We start from the raw sequence: 15457 nt of genomic DNA on the forward strand, positions 1-15457 counted from the left end.
AATTATACTACGAATGTTAGTAAATGATAAAGCTAGGTACGAAGGGTCGAGGTGTGTAAGTTGCGCAGCAGAGGGGCTGTCAGACGCGCATGTTATCGGGTTAAGTTCTAGCTATCGCGAAATTGATACCACGGTATCGGACAGCGAGTCATACCCGTAAGTAGTGTTATCTACTCGCAGTTTTTCGAGGGGTAACTTCAACGGTACGCCCTTCGTTTTCGCGAAGGCAATGAGCTTGCATCGGGCGATGCGCGTTTGGAGGGAAAAAATCTTCGGGAACAGTGAATTCCGTGCCTTTGAATTTATACCCATTTTCTATTATGCCTTGGTTATTTTTAAAAATGTTAATTTTGCAATTATTGGCCTTTTCTTCTCTCTGTTGAACTGGCCAACGCGGTGTGCGCGTTATATTTTGGTGGGTTCGATGGCGGTGCCAAGGTGTTCTCTGCACAAGTTGATAACTTTAGATTCAGATGATGGTCACGATTCATTTCGATCATCAGGGATGCCAAAGAAGAGTAAATTACACCGCCGAAGTCTGTTTTCGGCGTCCTCGCAACGCATCTCTACTGTTTTAAGCTGCCTCGATATAGCATGGCATTCTTCAGGAGACTCGGGTGATGACCTATTGCCAACATTTTTAATCGATTCGATATCACCCTCAACATACTGAAGCCTGAAGTTGAGAGAAATGGTCACCGATGAGGAAGGGTTTAGCAGCATAGGGAGTGACCATGAACGCATCATTTTGAAAATGGGATATATAGTTGGGAAAGAGAGCAAGGAGCACAATATGGCCAGTCCAAATTTGAACGCTGAGGAAATAAGAAGTATAATCAACAGAGAACTTGGCAAGTGGCCAAATAAAAAGTGGGATTATAGTGAGCGTCAAAGTGTAATAACGACAGAAATACGAAAAGAGAATTAACATGCTCGTTGGAAAGAAAAAAAAAAGAAACCGAAATGCTGATGAAACAGGGAGACACGAGAAGCGATGGCCGAATGACAGAAAGCATCCCGAGAGCACAGGCAGACAAAAAAAGCGCAGTTGTCGCAGGGTGAAGTAGGCAGACAATGGGAAATGTACCGGGAGAAAAAAAAATCCATCGTTCAAATACTGGTGCAAGCAAAGATAAAAGATGAATGTGAACGTTGGTTGTTTAGAAATACGTGAGAAAAAGAAGGCTGCCCCAAGAATTGTTTAGAACCACATAAAATTATCAGGCAGGAAGTCAGCAACAATAAACAACATATACTAGACGAAGATGGAAACAAACTGCAAGGAGAAGCGGCATTAAATTACATCCGAAAAATAACAGCCGAATCTTTCCAAGGCAATGACGAGGTTGTATTTGAAGAAAAAAAGAGCATGAAAAAGAACCAGATGGAAAAGGAGCTGGTGCTGGCAAATTTCAACTGGAAGAAAGCTGAAGAGAAAATTTTTAAGCACAGAGGCGCAGGGCTAGACGAGGTTCCCGTTAGGCTGATTAATGAATTAGGACCAAGGAGTAAGTAAGCTTTGGTGAAAGCAGTGGAAAAAACTTTAAGATATAGACAAATACTAGCCAGTTGGCGAGAAAGTCGAATGAATTTAATTTATAAAGGTAAGGGGGAGAAAGATAGAATTTACTCGCATAAGCCGTTGATGATAACGTCGGTAATGCACGGGTTAGCAATGCAGGTAATCAAATTAAAGTTGCAAGCATGGGCAGAGAATAATGGCATTTTGGGAGAACTTCAGAATGGCTTCATATTAGGTAGGCGCCTGGATGATAACTTATTTGTCCTTACTCAGTGTATTGAAATATGAAGAGTAGAAAGGAGACCGCTATATGTGGCGTTTTTCGACATTACAGGAGCGTATGACAACATAGACTGCAACATTTTGTGGGATATTCTGAAAGGGGCAGGATAGGGGGACAATTGTATGCAGGTTTTGAGAGAGATTTACCTAGAAAATACCGTTTGGTTCGAATTGGAAATGATAAGCAGCGAGGAAAAAGTTTATATCAACAAGGGACTGAGGCATGGATGTCCTTTATCCCCACTGCTGTTTATGATGTACATGGTGAGGATGGAGAGGGCGCTAGAAGGAAGTAATACCGGCTTTAATCTCTCATACAATTACGCGGGTACAGTAGTAGTGCAGCAGCTTCCAGGTTTGTTTTATGCGGACGACATTGTGTTGCTAGCGCACAGGCAAAGTGATTTGCAACGTCTGGCTAATATGTGTGGACAGGAAGGCAACAATTTAGGTTTTAAATTTAGCCTTAGAATATCAGGTGTTATGGTATTCAATGAAAATAGTGAACAGACAGTGGAGATACAGGGTGAGGAAATACCTCGGGTAACAGAATATAAATATCTTGGTATATGGATAAGTCAAGGCAGTAGGTATATGGAAACACAGAAAAATACAACAGCAAAGGGGTAGAGAAATGGCGCCATAATGAAACACTGAGTGCTATGGAGATAAAATAGGTACGGCGTACTCCGGAGTATGTGGAAAGGTGCAATGGTTCCAGGACTTACATCTGGAAATGCGGTTGTGTGCTTGAAATAAGGGATATAATCAGGACTGGATGGCCACCAAAGGTCAGTGGTACGCCTCGCATTGGGCGTTCACAGGAAGGCTACAAATGAAGCTGTGCAGGATGATATGGGCCGGACAAGGTTTGAAGTGAGAGAAGCTCGCAGTAAAATTGGTTGTGTAGAGCGACTGAGGAATATGAAATAAATAAATGTACTGGGAGATTTATCATGTATTTTTACAGTAAACACAGTGATTCATAGTGGAGGAACAGAACTCAAGAAGCTTACCAGCAAATATGCAGCCTGTAGGGTGGGCAACCCAGAAACGAAGAACGTAAAGCGGAAACTCAGAGAGGCTGAGATAATCTCATGGGTGGCGGCAATGGGAAAGGAACTTACTATAAGTAACTACTTATATATAACTTACTTAAATATAAGAAGAAAAAATGAAATCAGGAAAGAAACAATTTATGATAACTGAAAGGGAAGCTCATCATTTTTCAAAGCGAGATCGGGATGCCTTAGAACACGCAACTCTAGAGGGAGATATAAGAACGAAGAAAAATCATGTGCTTGCTGCGGTAAAGCTAGGGAATTGATGAAGCATGTTTCATTAGAATGTGAGGATATCTGCCATGCAGCGGTCGCTTTAGGCATCTCTGGCCTCGTTGACGCCCTTGGGTTCAGCGAGAGCAGGAGGAAAGTAAACATGTCCCCATTGGAGATTATAGTAAGCGGCGATTGGAAGATTGGGGGAAGTAGGGAAGCGGCAAATACTGGAGGCCTGCGAAACAAAGTTCGCAATAGGGGTTCATAAAGTTCTGCTTTGGTAATTCATAGCCGGCCTTTCTTCTTGGTTGTAACTTAGGTAGGAAATGAGGCGGTACAATAATAAGAGCTTGGTGGGGCAACCCACCAAGTCTCATTTTGCCGGGGCGGGGGAGTGTCATTTAACGAACTACTTCCGCTGCACCAAGAAAAAGCTAACTAATACTTTTTTAGAATTTACTCTTTTGAACCTGCCGTTATTAGCGGCAAAGTATGCTCTCCTCACTTAGGAACTCCTGTGCATTAATAAAACATTCACTGCGCTTATAGTTAAAGAATATGTGTACGACGTAAAATATGTCAGTAAATGTCATCAGAGATGACTTGTGCAACCATTTTCCTCGTAGCACAAAGCTTATGCCTCTCGAAGACTGCGAGGTCCACACAAAAGGCTAATTTCGTTCGTAGAAATCATATGGCATCACATTCACAGTAGCCGGTCGCAGAAATCACGCACCCAAGTTGGTCGGTTTGATCGAAAAGTGGCCGTTTCGGCTTAGTCCCTTGCTGTTCCGTTTCAGAGCGCAGGTCTTAGGCGCCCGATCCCGCGTCATCCTTCAACGCAACCGAGTGAGCACATCTGAGGAGGAACGCGAAGCGCAGCGGGGGATGAAAAACGGCAATAGAGCGCGAGGAGGAAAAGGGGAGCAGGAGGTTATGGCAAAAGCGTGAGAACACAAGCGTGGTGGCGAGCAAGACGGACTCTGCAGCGACGACTGCTACTAGATGGCGCCAGGGTAGCACGCCGTCGTCTGCTCACCGATGGCATGCCACGAGCGCATCCAGCGACACCATATATGGGAATAAAGCACTGCACGAGCGGAGGTTTGTCTGAGACGGCTGCTGTGAGTCGCGCCCATGCGTCAATCATGCGCTGCCTCTCGCGATCTCCCGATTAGCGAGGCAGTCGCGCCACACTTGGTTCCGTTTGCAATGTGGCACATGAGACAGATTGTCCGCGCCAGCCAACATATCGCGAAATGAAAACACGTACTGCGCTCGAATTTAGCATTAGGGAGTACCGTAATCACGAGTGAATTTTTCCCATCTCCGCAACTGGGCTGCAAAGCTGCTGGACCAATCGCGGCAGAGGAGACAGACGTCGGAACACGCTGTTCACTGGCGTAGCGATGGTGATGATGCGAGCGGCAATGATTTTGAGTGGCACTCGGGTGTGGGAATGGGCAGGTCGCCAGTGTGAACACCGGTCACCGTGAGTAGCTCCTGGAGTTGCGGCTGGCCACGCGATCAGTCGTGAATGCCAGCTGTTGCCGCGCAGGTGAGCGTCCGGGTGCATCGTCCGCTCAAGGGCGGGCCCCGCGAGCTGGGCGGCTCCGTGCTCCTAGTGGAGGGGCTGGACAACGAGGCGCTGTGTGGCACCCGGCTCGCGCAGGGTGACACGCGCCTCTTCCTGCTCAAGGGCGGCGCATCCGAGGGACGCACCAGGCTGTTGGCGTCCCCGCTGCGCCTCACGCTGCCGAACCTGGACAAGCTGCAGGCCGCCGTCAACGGTCAGTGCCGCTCCCCCTCCTCCTCATCATTACCCTGGCTACGCCCACTGCTGGGCGACGGCCTCTCCCATACTTCTCCAACTACCCGGGTCATGCGCTAATTGTGGCCATGTTTTCCCTGCAAACTTCTTAATCTCATCCACCCCCGTACCTTTCTGTCGCCCCCGGCTACGCTTCCCTTCTCTTGGAATCCAGTCCGTAACCCTTAATGGCCGTCGGTGCTTACTCAAAACGATGCGTTGGCCCTCATCGTGATAACATTCATTGGTACTTAGCGTGTGTGCTCTCTCTTTGAAGGTATCAAAGCGAGGTCGCAAAGAATTAACAAAGACTGCTAGAGAGCTCAGCAGGTCTACAGCAGTTGAAATGTCTAGGCCTGGTTTCTGAGGTGCTACGCTAGTTTTGTCAAAGCGCTCCAAGATTTCACTCCAGAAAATTTCCATGAATGCAGTCTCTAGTGTTGTCATTTTCTTGAAGAGAGAATGCGCTTCGTTCCTAGTCTCACCGTTTTTTTCCATGTTCTTTGATAAAGCTTCAAGGCAACGCAATACTGCATTGAAATTTTTCAGAATGGCCTTACATGATTCAGCGTGTCTTGACCTTTCAAGCAAGACTTTTCAAAACAAGCTGCCGGCCAGTTCCGCCCATGCTGTCCAAAAGATACCTCTATCGCTTAGGTGAGGCAGTAAAGAACACATGCAATCTCTGAATTACAGTGAAAAATTTGACTGCCTCAAAGCAACTGTCAACGCAACACGCGCCAACTAAGTTCAGTGAATGACCAGCACACGGAATGTAGACTGCCAATCCGTTCAGGTGTTTGATTTGAGCTTGCAGTCCTTTGTATTTTCCTGACATATTACTCGCATTATCATAAGCTTGGTCCCTACAATCATCAATTGAGATGCCATTGGTCGCCAAGAGGGACATCACGGTATCGAAAAGATACAAGCCGGTATGCGATTCAATTGGAACAAATCCAAGAAAGCGTTCCTACACTTTCCCGTTTAAATAGTATCGTAAAACAACTGACAGCTGATCAATGTTAGTAAGGTCTGGAGTCGAATCAACAAATAAAAAGAAGTATTTTGCGCGTTTGACTTCGTCAACGAGACGTTCCTTGACAGCCTTTGCCATATGCTCGATAAATTCATCCCAAATGGTTTTTGACAGATATGATGGGTGACCTTTTCCTTTGTTCCCGTAGCGTTTGATGTGCTCCTCTAGAAAGGGATCAAACTTGACAATGGCCTCAAGCAATCCCATTTCTCGGTGAACCAAAAATCTCCTCACTGCCCCTAAACGCTAGGTTGTGGTCAGCTAGAAGCTTAACTACAACGACTACGCGCTTCAACACCTCTGTCTAGTAAGCGGTCTCAGTGAGAAGATGCTTAACCAGCTCCTTGTCAATTGTGCTGCTCGAGTTAGAGCGGACGAGCCATGCTGCCACGTAGTTCCGGTGCTCGGCACTATTTGTACCGTACTGTATTTGTAACGTACTCGGAACCTTTGGGCTCCGAGTACGTTAACTAGTGTCGCTCATACGGCTCCCCATTTACAGCCTCTCGCACGAAAAGATGAGGTGACATATAGCGTTTCTGAGTTTTAACGCGATAGCGTTAAGGAGCTCGTGTCGCAGAAAAGCCGGCGTCGTCGGCGTCGGCGTTTGCGGCGTTGACCGTGAGCGATAAATCACGGCAGGCGCTTCATAAATGAAAAGCAACTTCCAAGATTGGCCCGGTGGGAATCGAACCAGGGTCTCCGGAGTGTGAGACGGAGACGCTACCACTCAACCACGAGTTCGATGCGTCCAAGCGGTGCAAACGCGCCTCTAGTGAATGCGGTGTTGCCTTCGAAACGAGCCGTGGAAAGTTATACTGCGGTGTATATCGGTAATTATGAACATGTAACGTACAGAAGTCACAATTACACGAGTTGCGAAGTGCGTTTCCGCTGCATTTCTTCTGCGCTTTCCGCACACGCAGAGCCATCTTGCGGCAAACACAGAAGACCCCCTCCTCTCAATGTACGGCGCTGCCCCGACAGGAGGCGCGCCGCGCGCGCATTGGGACCGCTGCCACGCGCGTCAAGGGACTCCCTCTCCCCTGACGACGCTTCGCCGTGCTCCCGGTTGCAGAATCAAGCGCCGTTCCCTTTCTTTAGATTACTATCTATCTCTCTGCCCGTGCCGATCACGACGTTTGGCTGGCGTAGATCGTTTCCCCTCCGAGACACCGAGTTCTTTGGTTCGTTCCGTTCGCTCAGGCGCACGTTTCGTTGCCGCGCCGAACGCTGCGTTGTTCGACGCTCACCGCGTGATAGGTCGGCGCTAGGTCCGATGCGGGGCGCATCGTAAGTGATCGCTGTGCCGTAGCGCATTGTCTTATACCCCTTGGCGGGTCGACGGGAACGCTGTCGCGTCCCACTCTTGAAGGCGAAGCTTAAGCGTCCTCCAATTTTTGTATTGCCTTTCGGAAGACAGAAAATTTTCTACCCGATTTTGAAAATACAATGACCCTTTCTCAAGGCATACACCCCGAATGCTGTCAGTAATAATGTGCGGCCAGTTAGCAGGGTCACTTCGGAGTATCTCGCAACGTACCTCTTGCTTCGGGGGTGTCTGTGCTTCTCTGTTGCCGCAACGAGAAGCCGTCTAATTCGTCCTCTCGAGGCACACTTTGTGGGTGGCAACATGATTATTTGAATCCAAACTAAAAGGAAACAAGTGAATCGGTTCTTGGAGTGCTGTTTCCTGGCACTCGTCAGTCGAATGTTGCTCATCGGGGAGGTTTGGCACCTGTTGATCAGCAGTAGTAGAAATCGGGCGTGGCGGACCGGAAACCTGGAGCTCTGCGGCAAGGGCCCGGCCGAGTAGCACAGACGTTGCTGACTCAGGAATAGGACAGGGCTCGGTTAGCGTTGGTTGCGCAGAAAAAAAAATTGAATTATGGGGTTTTACGTGCCAAAACCACTTTCTGGTTACGAGGCACGCACGCTATAATGGAGGACTCCGGAAATTTTGACCACCTGCTGTTCTTTAACGTGCACCTAAATCTAAGTACACGGGTGTTTTCGCATTTCGCCCACATCGAAATGGGGCCGCCGTGGCCGAGATTCGATCCCACCACCTCGTGCTCAGCAGCCCAACACCATAGCCACTGAGCAACCACGGCGGGTGTCGGTTGCTCAGAAATGTGGACGACCGAGGTTGGCACCGTGTTCACAGGATCCAGGCAACCAAGATAAGCCAAACCTTGCTTCTTGCCAGGAAACCGTGGTGATGGAGTTGGCAAGTCCTGCACAGAAGCATAGTCGGTACAATTTGGAGTTTCACTCGGACTCTGGGTAGATCGATCACACTGCTCCGCGGACGCTGCATTCAGTAGGTACTTTGTCATCTTTGGTAGCTTCTTTTCACGCTTTTCTCTTTCTAACTTCGCCTTTCGTTTAGACGCACCACTTTGATGCTTCCGACCGAGCATTTTCGCATGAATGGATGCTAATTGCTCACTAGGCACTTCGTCAATTCTAAGCGACCGCAGGTGTGCAACGGTGGCCGTCCCGATGACTGGCGCACTCTGCCTTGATGGTCCGTGGCTGGCTCCTTCCCTCCTTCTCCCGTTCTAGTCTCGTCTTCCTATTGGCTAGGAGATGTCGTCTGTTCTGTGAGGTTATCGATTTTTCTCTCGCCCCGTCGACGCCGAGCGCGAGAACGAAGGGGAGAGGGCGACTCCTAGCGTGGGCGAAGTTACGCGCCCTCCGTCGCCTCTGAGGCATCCTTTTCTTCTTTCTGGAAAGTTCGGCGGCCAGTCTGACCTACATTTTTCCATCGAGCGCGTGAGAGGGAGCGCAGTCACTAGGCAGGAATGTGCCCTGGAGAAAGGCCTTTGTGTCCAGCTCTCCAACTTCCCCCTTCACTCTTCCGCAACCCTATCCCGAACAGTGAACAATCCATGCCCAACGCACGCGGACAAAGCACGTGTGACGTCTTCCTTCCTTTCCTGCCTAGACTCTGTCATCAGAGTCATCATCATCTGCTATCGGACTCATCCTCCCCCGCCCAAATTATCATCACGGTAAAGAAAAGTTGAATGGGAGGCACTGCAGGGTACTGCAGCACATCCTTTCTATGAGAAGGACAGCGGCGGAACTATTTGAGAGGTGGAGGGTGGCGTGGTGGTGACGAGGGGCAAGGGAGATTTAGGTCCTCATCCCACATTACATGTTTTAGGTGTTTCCCACTTGCCCCTCCTCTCCAGACAGCACTGGACAGACGGACTGACAGGAAACCACGAAAACTCTTCCAAGCAAACGCACCTCGCTTCGCAAGAAAGACGGCCCCGCCGGGTGGCGGGGGATTCCTGTTTTTGCATTTCGACAAGCTCTCCCCAAATGATCAGGCTAAACGCATGCTGTTACATTAGGTGGGGGGCCCCGTCTGCTCGTTCTGGTCTTCTCGCTTCATACATGTCGCTTGAAGTTCCGTTGCCTATGGTTCCATATACTAAGCAGGTTGGAATAAATGGGCCCCCTTCTCCTACTGTCCGACGTGAGGCCCTGGGCTGCAGCCCCCTTATTATCATCATCATCAGCCTGGTTACGCCCACTGCAAGGCAAAGGCCTCTCCCATACTTCTCCAACTACCCCGGTCATGTACTAATTGTGGCCATGTTGTCCCTCCGAACTTCCTAATCTCATCTGCCCACCTAACTTTCTGTCGCCCCCTGCTCCGCTTCCCTTCCCTTGGAATCCAGCCCGTAACTCTTAATGATCATCGGTTCTCTTCCCTCCTCATTACATGTCCTGCACATGCCCATTTCTTTTTCTTGATTTCAACTAAGATGTCATTAACGCGCGTTTGTTCTCTCACGTAATCTGCTATTTTCTTAACCCTTAACGTTACACCTATCATTCATCTTTCCATAGCTCGTTGCGTCATCCTCAACTTAAGTGAGACCCTTTTCGTAAGCCTACAGGTTTCGGCCTCGTACATGAGTAGTGGTAAGACACATCTGTTATACACCTTTCTCGTGAGGGATAATGGCAACCTGCTGTTCATGATCTGAGAATGCCTGCCAAACGCACCCCAGCCCATTCTTATTCTTCTGATTATTTCACTCTCCTGATCCGGATCAGCAGTCACTACCTGTCCTAAGTAGATGTATTCCCTGACCACTTCCAATGCCTCGCTACCTATCGTAAACTGCTGTTCCCTTCAGAGACTGTTAAACATTACTTTAATTTTCTGCATATTCATCTTTAGTCCCACCCTCCTGCTTTGCTTCTCCAGGTCAGTGAGCATACATTACAGTTGGTCCCCTGAGTGCAATAGGTTTTATCAATTTTTTAGGTGAGTGACTATTAGAAATTTTAGTTTTGACGCAGACGCCGTACGTCTTCATGTCTTCAATGCAAGGCAATATCATCAGCGAAGCGCAAGTTACTAAGGTATTCTCCATTTACTCTTATCCTCAGTTCTTCCCAATCCAGGTCTCTGAATGCCTCCTGTAAACACGCTGTGAATAGCATTGGGGCGATTGTATCTCCCTGCCTGACGTCTTTCTTTATTGGGATTTTGTTGCGTTCTTTGTGGAGGACTACGGTGGCTGTGGAGCCGCTATAGATGTCTTTCAGTATTGCAGCCCCCTTAGCCCCCACCTTAATCCGGCGCTGATCTTCAGTAGGTTATTAATGGGCACCGTTTTCAAGATTAGTATACTCTCAGGAAGATAATTCTTTTTACTTATATACTTACGGGAGTATGAGCCATTGCTTAAGGGTGCATGAGTCATTCACCCTCCTACGTGACCCTATTACGTGATTTGTGTTTCCCCGGTGCGTGTGTGTGTTTGTGTGTGCTGCCGATCGAAACAAAACTGTGTGCGCGTGTGTCTTTATTTCGGATTTACCGCTGTCACCGCTCAAGAGAAATAAAATTTGCTCATACCTTTCATCTAAATTTGGTGTCAACTCTATGTCGTCTGCTAAACAGCTTAGCTGGTAGTCTACCTTCGCAGCAGTGGAATGACACGTCGGCTTTTTCGCCCACCCGAACGGTATTCGTCGAGACAGAGATTTGCTGAGCCGCACAGGGGAGCCATGCACATTCATTGTAAATACGAAAGCAGCTGAGGCAAGCAAAGGACGCGTTACCACGTGATCAATAATGGCCACGCCCACGGCATTGCCCTGAAAAGGGGCAATGCTTCCGAGAATAACGAAGTGCTGTCCTAGTTGATGTTGCTGCTATGCAATAAATTTGTGGCTCACAGCCGCTATGATGAATTGGACACCAACAGAATTGATTCTTCCAACTAATAATCAGAAAAAATTTACAGGAATGATAAAAAGTGATGAAAAAAGGTAAAATTGACTGGTTCCGTGAAAAAACAGCAAAAGTAAACATCAGTAATCGTTAATTGAAAAGGCATCGTCATCATCATCAGTCTATTTTATGTTATCTGCAGGACAAAGGCCTCTCACTGCGATCCCTAATTAGCCCTGTCCGGCGCGGAACGATCCCGACTAGCACCCGCGAATTTCCTAATTCCATCAGCTCACCTCCGTCTGCCGTCCTTGCCTGCGCTTCCCTTCTCTTGTAAAACTCTTGCTTGGGCTAGTAGATTCGTGTTTGAATGAGTAAAAGCAAGGCGCAAAAGACCAGGACTGAAGAAGGACACAAGCTACAGGACTTGCTCCACGCACAACTAAGTTTATTTCTGCAACAAGCCTGCCTTATGTAGGTCAATCAAACCGAATCACACACGAAACGTTTGAAGTACAATACAGCAATCCATCGACCACTCAATAATCATATCTGGCACAAAAGATCAAATGATCACACGTGGAGCAGCACAGGAAGCAATTCATCGAGCACAGTTTTTACCAAGCCAACGGTGAGAAAACACGAGACATAAAAAGTACCGTGTAGCGCTTCACTATCAGCTATCCAAAACATACCATTCAAACCCCTCAGGCCCAGTCAGCGACAAAACCCGCACGACTATGGGATTTATGACCAAGGAATAACAAGGAAAAACATGAAGACGTACGGCGTCTGCGTCAAAACTAAAATTTCTAATAGTCACTCACCTAAAAAATTGATAAAACCTGTGACCGCGCGAAAAATGAACCATGTGACAAACAATGAAATAGAACAGTTGAACGATAAAGGGTCTAAAGAACAGCGTATGTGTCAAAACAAAACAAAAAAAACATTAAAAAAATAGAAAAGGCGACAAAACCTGTAAGATCGCCACGAGAAAATCGTCAACCACATAAAAACTAATTAAATGAAAGGAAGACAGACGGGAAAAACTAAATTAAATCCCTCCAACATGAGGCCTAAATGAAACCTTCTAAAAAAGTTGTTTCCTTGTCACTAAGCACAATGGACGGCCTGCTGACACATTTGTTTCCCTCTTTCGTGATCAAATAGACTTCCACAATCTCCCGCTCGAACCTTTTTCCAAACTTCAAAAATTTAGTTTTGTCGAACTGAGGGCGGCAATTAGTGCAGTCTCTGCAATGCTCTCCAAGGAAGCTCCCTTCATTGTTCCGCAGATACCAGCAATGTTCCATTGCACGTTCAAGCGTGCAACGGAACATTGCAGAACAATGTTAAGATTATATTTCGTATCTGGTTTCTCACACCTTCTATCGAACGTATTTTTGCTTCCCTGCTTTCGCTTGATGATTATATTTTCTAATTTTATTGGTGTCCATAAGAACTGTTTCATACTTCGCTATAATGCACGTGCTTTGAGAAAAAGGGGGTTTAACCGAAGGGCCCGATTTTTATTAGTCGTATTATAAGAAGCCAACAAACACTGATACCATGGACAACATAGGGGAAAATACTTGTGCTAAATAAATGAATCAAAGAAACGATAAATTAATGCAAATGAAGGTGGATGAAAAAACAACTTGCCACAGAAGGGGAACGATCCCACCTGTGGCAGATTGCGGGATCGTTCCCCACCTGCGCAAGTTGTTTTATTCATCAGCATGATCTGAATAGGCGGCATCGAAGTTAGGCCCGAACTAATGCTTTCTCTTAAGTGTAAATTGAATTTCTGTAAAGATTTTCATTGTTCTGTTTACGTGCTGCTACATTGGCTTACCGTTCGCGAACTTGTTAGATTGAGCGTCGTGTGAGGACCTTGAAGAAGTGTGCCCAAGTGTTTACCTAACTTTTCTTGCTTTACAGGGGAATCATATCGGAGGCGACTGCATGAGCGAGACCGTAAGTACATGTACTTAAATTCAGGGTTCATCGTCGCATAGCGTGCAAATTTCCCTACAATGCTTCATAAGCATGTCCTCCAACTTAGTCACGCATTCGTCGAAGTTACATTTTGGGGAGTATTCCCGTGACAGTGCCGCGCCCCATTTTGTTGTTCCATTTTCTCTGCTGCTGGAGATAGGCAGGTGGGAGATAAAGCGCCGCTTTTTTTATGTACTGGCTGTACAATAATTTGGTGGCCTCGATGGCGAAAGCCTATACCTACAGCAGCATAGTGCAGGCTGTATATAGGTTAACAAAATGACATACGTGACGTCACGTTGATTCTGTTTTCAGATTTAACAAGACGTCCACAGGGCACGTGTAGGAGTAGAAAGAAAACCTCAGCTCGCGGTCAGCTTCTGGACAAGTCCTGTTGTCGAAACTCTTCCTCCAGTGTGAGGTCTCCTTTGCTCGCCCACTCTTATTCAATGTACAACTTCACCTGACCTGACTGCGCTGACTGCAGCTTTACCGGTCACTTTGAGCTGGAACCCGCGGCATCGTAATTTGGCTTGGGGCTGGAAGTCGGCCGGGTTTTTTTTTTTTTGAGGACAATGACTTCTTTGGCTAGTTCAGAGCAATTTGAGCTCAGTAGGATCATGATATTTAACCACTTTCGTCTCTTAAATTAGACGATTTGAGGCCTTCTAGTACATTGGATAATGGACCGGACTAGGTGGTGTCAAATCTTGCTAAACAGCGCGAAAGCAGACAAAGGACTCCGAAAAGCGGGGAGCCGGCAAGTGCTTTTGAACACGTAAGCGACAACGAAAAAGGCGTCAAAATGAAGCATATGTTGTAGGACGAGTTGCGCCTAAGAAAAAACGAACGCAGGACGAAATCAGGTAGACGAAAAGAACGCAAACTATCAAATGGGTTTATTTGTGTCGAATCTGCATGTTTAGGCAGTGTTCACACGTGAAAAACCCGGTTTACAGTTCACGCTCTTTCCGTCTACCTGGCTATTTCCTGTGTTCGTTCTTAGGCGCAACTCGTCCTAAAACACAGTCATGCACCAACACGCCCAGCAAGAAGTTCTTCTAAATGTAGCTTCGAACGAAAAAGACGTACCAAGTTAGCCCAGGCCTATCTACGGAGCAGTAATAATATATAATTGCTGAAAAAAAAGGTCTGAATGAAACCCAGATGCGCCCGTTAAAACTGCTCACGGCAGAAGCAGAGACGGAAGTGGGGCTTTATTCAGCGAAAAATGTGGGTAGATCTCGAAAGCGGTGCAATCTAAACAACAACAACAGCAGCAACAAAAACAGAAGAAAAAAAAACCATGGTACAATAATGTGCCCAAAAAGGCATTGTCTTTCTCCGTGCCAACCGCTGTTGACTCGCCTTTCTCATATGTATCAAGGACAGATAGGATTTTCTGCGACGTTTTCGCCGATTCTGTAGCCTGTTTAGCGGCACGAGGCGGTAGGTGCGGGCGGCGGTCTCGGCTAAGCGTTGGCAAGAGTAAAGGTAGGAATTAAAATAATGGAGGGCTATACGCGATCCCAGTATGTCGACCCGTTGCTCATTATAAGCGTTTATTTATTTTGCATAAGTTTATGAATGATCAATTTAAGTACTTCCTAGTTGCTTACCTAACCAGAAGGGGTCAATACAAAGGTTGCGCAGGATGTTGAGAAATGACCGATAACAGCGTTTAATATCACACATGGGCTTTGTATGGTCCTTTCTTGAGGCGCAGTGATAACATCTGCGAAAAAAAAAGCACAAGTCAAAGTGTTGGGGATTGCAGCGCTGTGATGCCTCACCAAATAATGGCCACACTGAGAGCAACCAGCCGCGTTCTGTTCGCGACGCGTGCGCATATCTTGTGCGCATTTTCGGTGAAACGCGAAGCCCTGGCCTACAACGTGCTTCAGACCGCACTCAATGGCGCGGCTAACGTTTGAAATCGCTGCTATCACTTTCTTACCGACGCAAGTGGTATCTTTGAAGTTTCGCGGGGTTTATTTCCTGTAGAGAAAAATGATCACACGTAGAAGACAGAGGCCAAATTAAAAATAAATTCTGGCGTTTTGCATGGCAAAGAAACTGCGATCTTATTATGAAGCATGCTGTCATGGTGGCTCCGGATTTCTTGACCACTCGGATTTCATTAAGGTGGCCCTTTGTGTAAGTATACGAGCGCCTTGTGTATTTCGCCCCCATTGAAACGGCTTGCCGGGGATCCAACTCGCAACCAAAACAGCGCCACAGCATATAGTCAGCGGGCTGCAGCGCTCAGTCAAGACCTAGGGTGCTGTGAAGTCTATTATCGTTAATTTTTCAAGATGTT

At 47.1% G+C, this 15457-nt stretch overlaps 1 protein-coding gene across 1 annotated transcript in view; it reads left to right on the plus strand.

Annotated features, from left to right (window-relative positions):
- LOC135921109 (uncharacterized) overlaps nt 1-15457 on the plus strand; it is a 45285-nt gene that overhangs the window by 24706 nt on the left and 5122 nt on the right. The window contains exons 3-4 of the mRNA XM_065455426.2: nt 4640-4871; nt 13081-13116. Coding sequence (XP_065311498.1) covers nt 4640-4871; nt 13081-13116 — 268 coding nt within the window. The remainder of the gene's footprint in view (nt 1-4639; nt 4872-13080; nt 13117-15457) is intronic.

Source organism: Dermacentor albipictus, chromosome 2 (assembly GCF_038994185.2).
Source record: "Dermacentor albipictus isolate Rhodes 1998 colony chromosome 2, USDA_Dalb.pri_finalv2, whole genome shotgun sequence".
NCBI lineage: Eukaryota > Metazoa > Arthropoda > Arachnida > Ixodida > Ixodidae > Dermacentor > Dermacentor albipictus.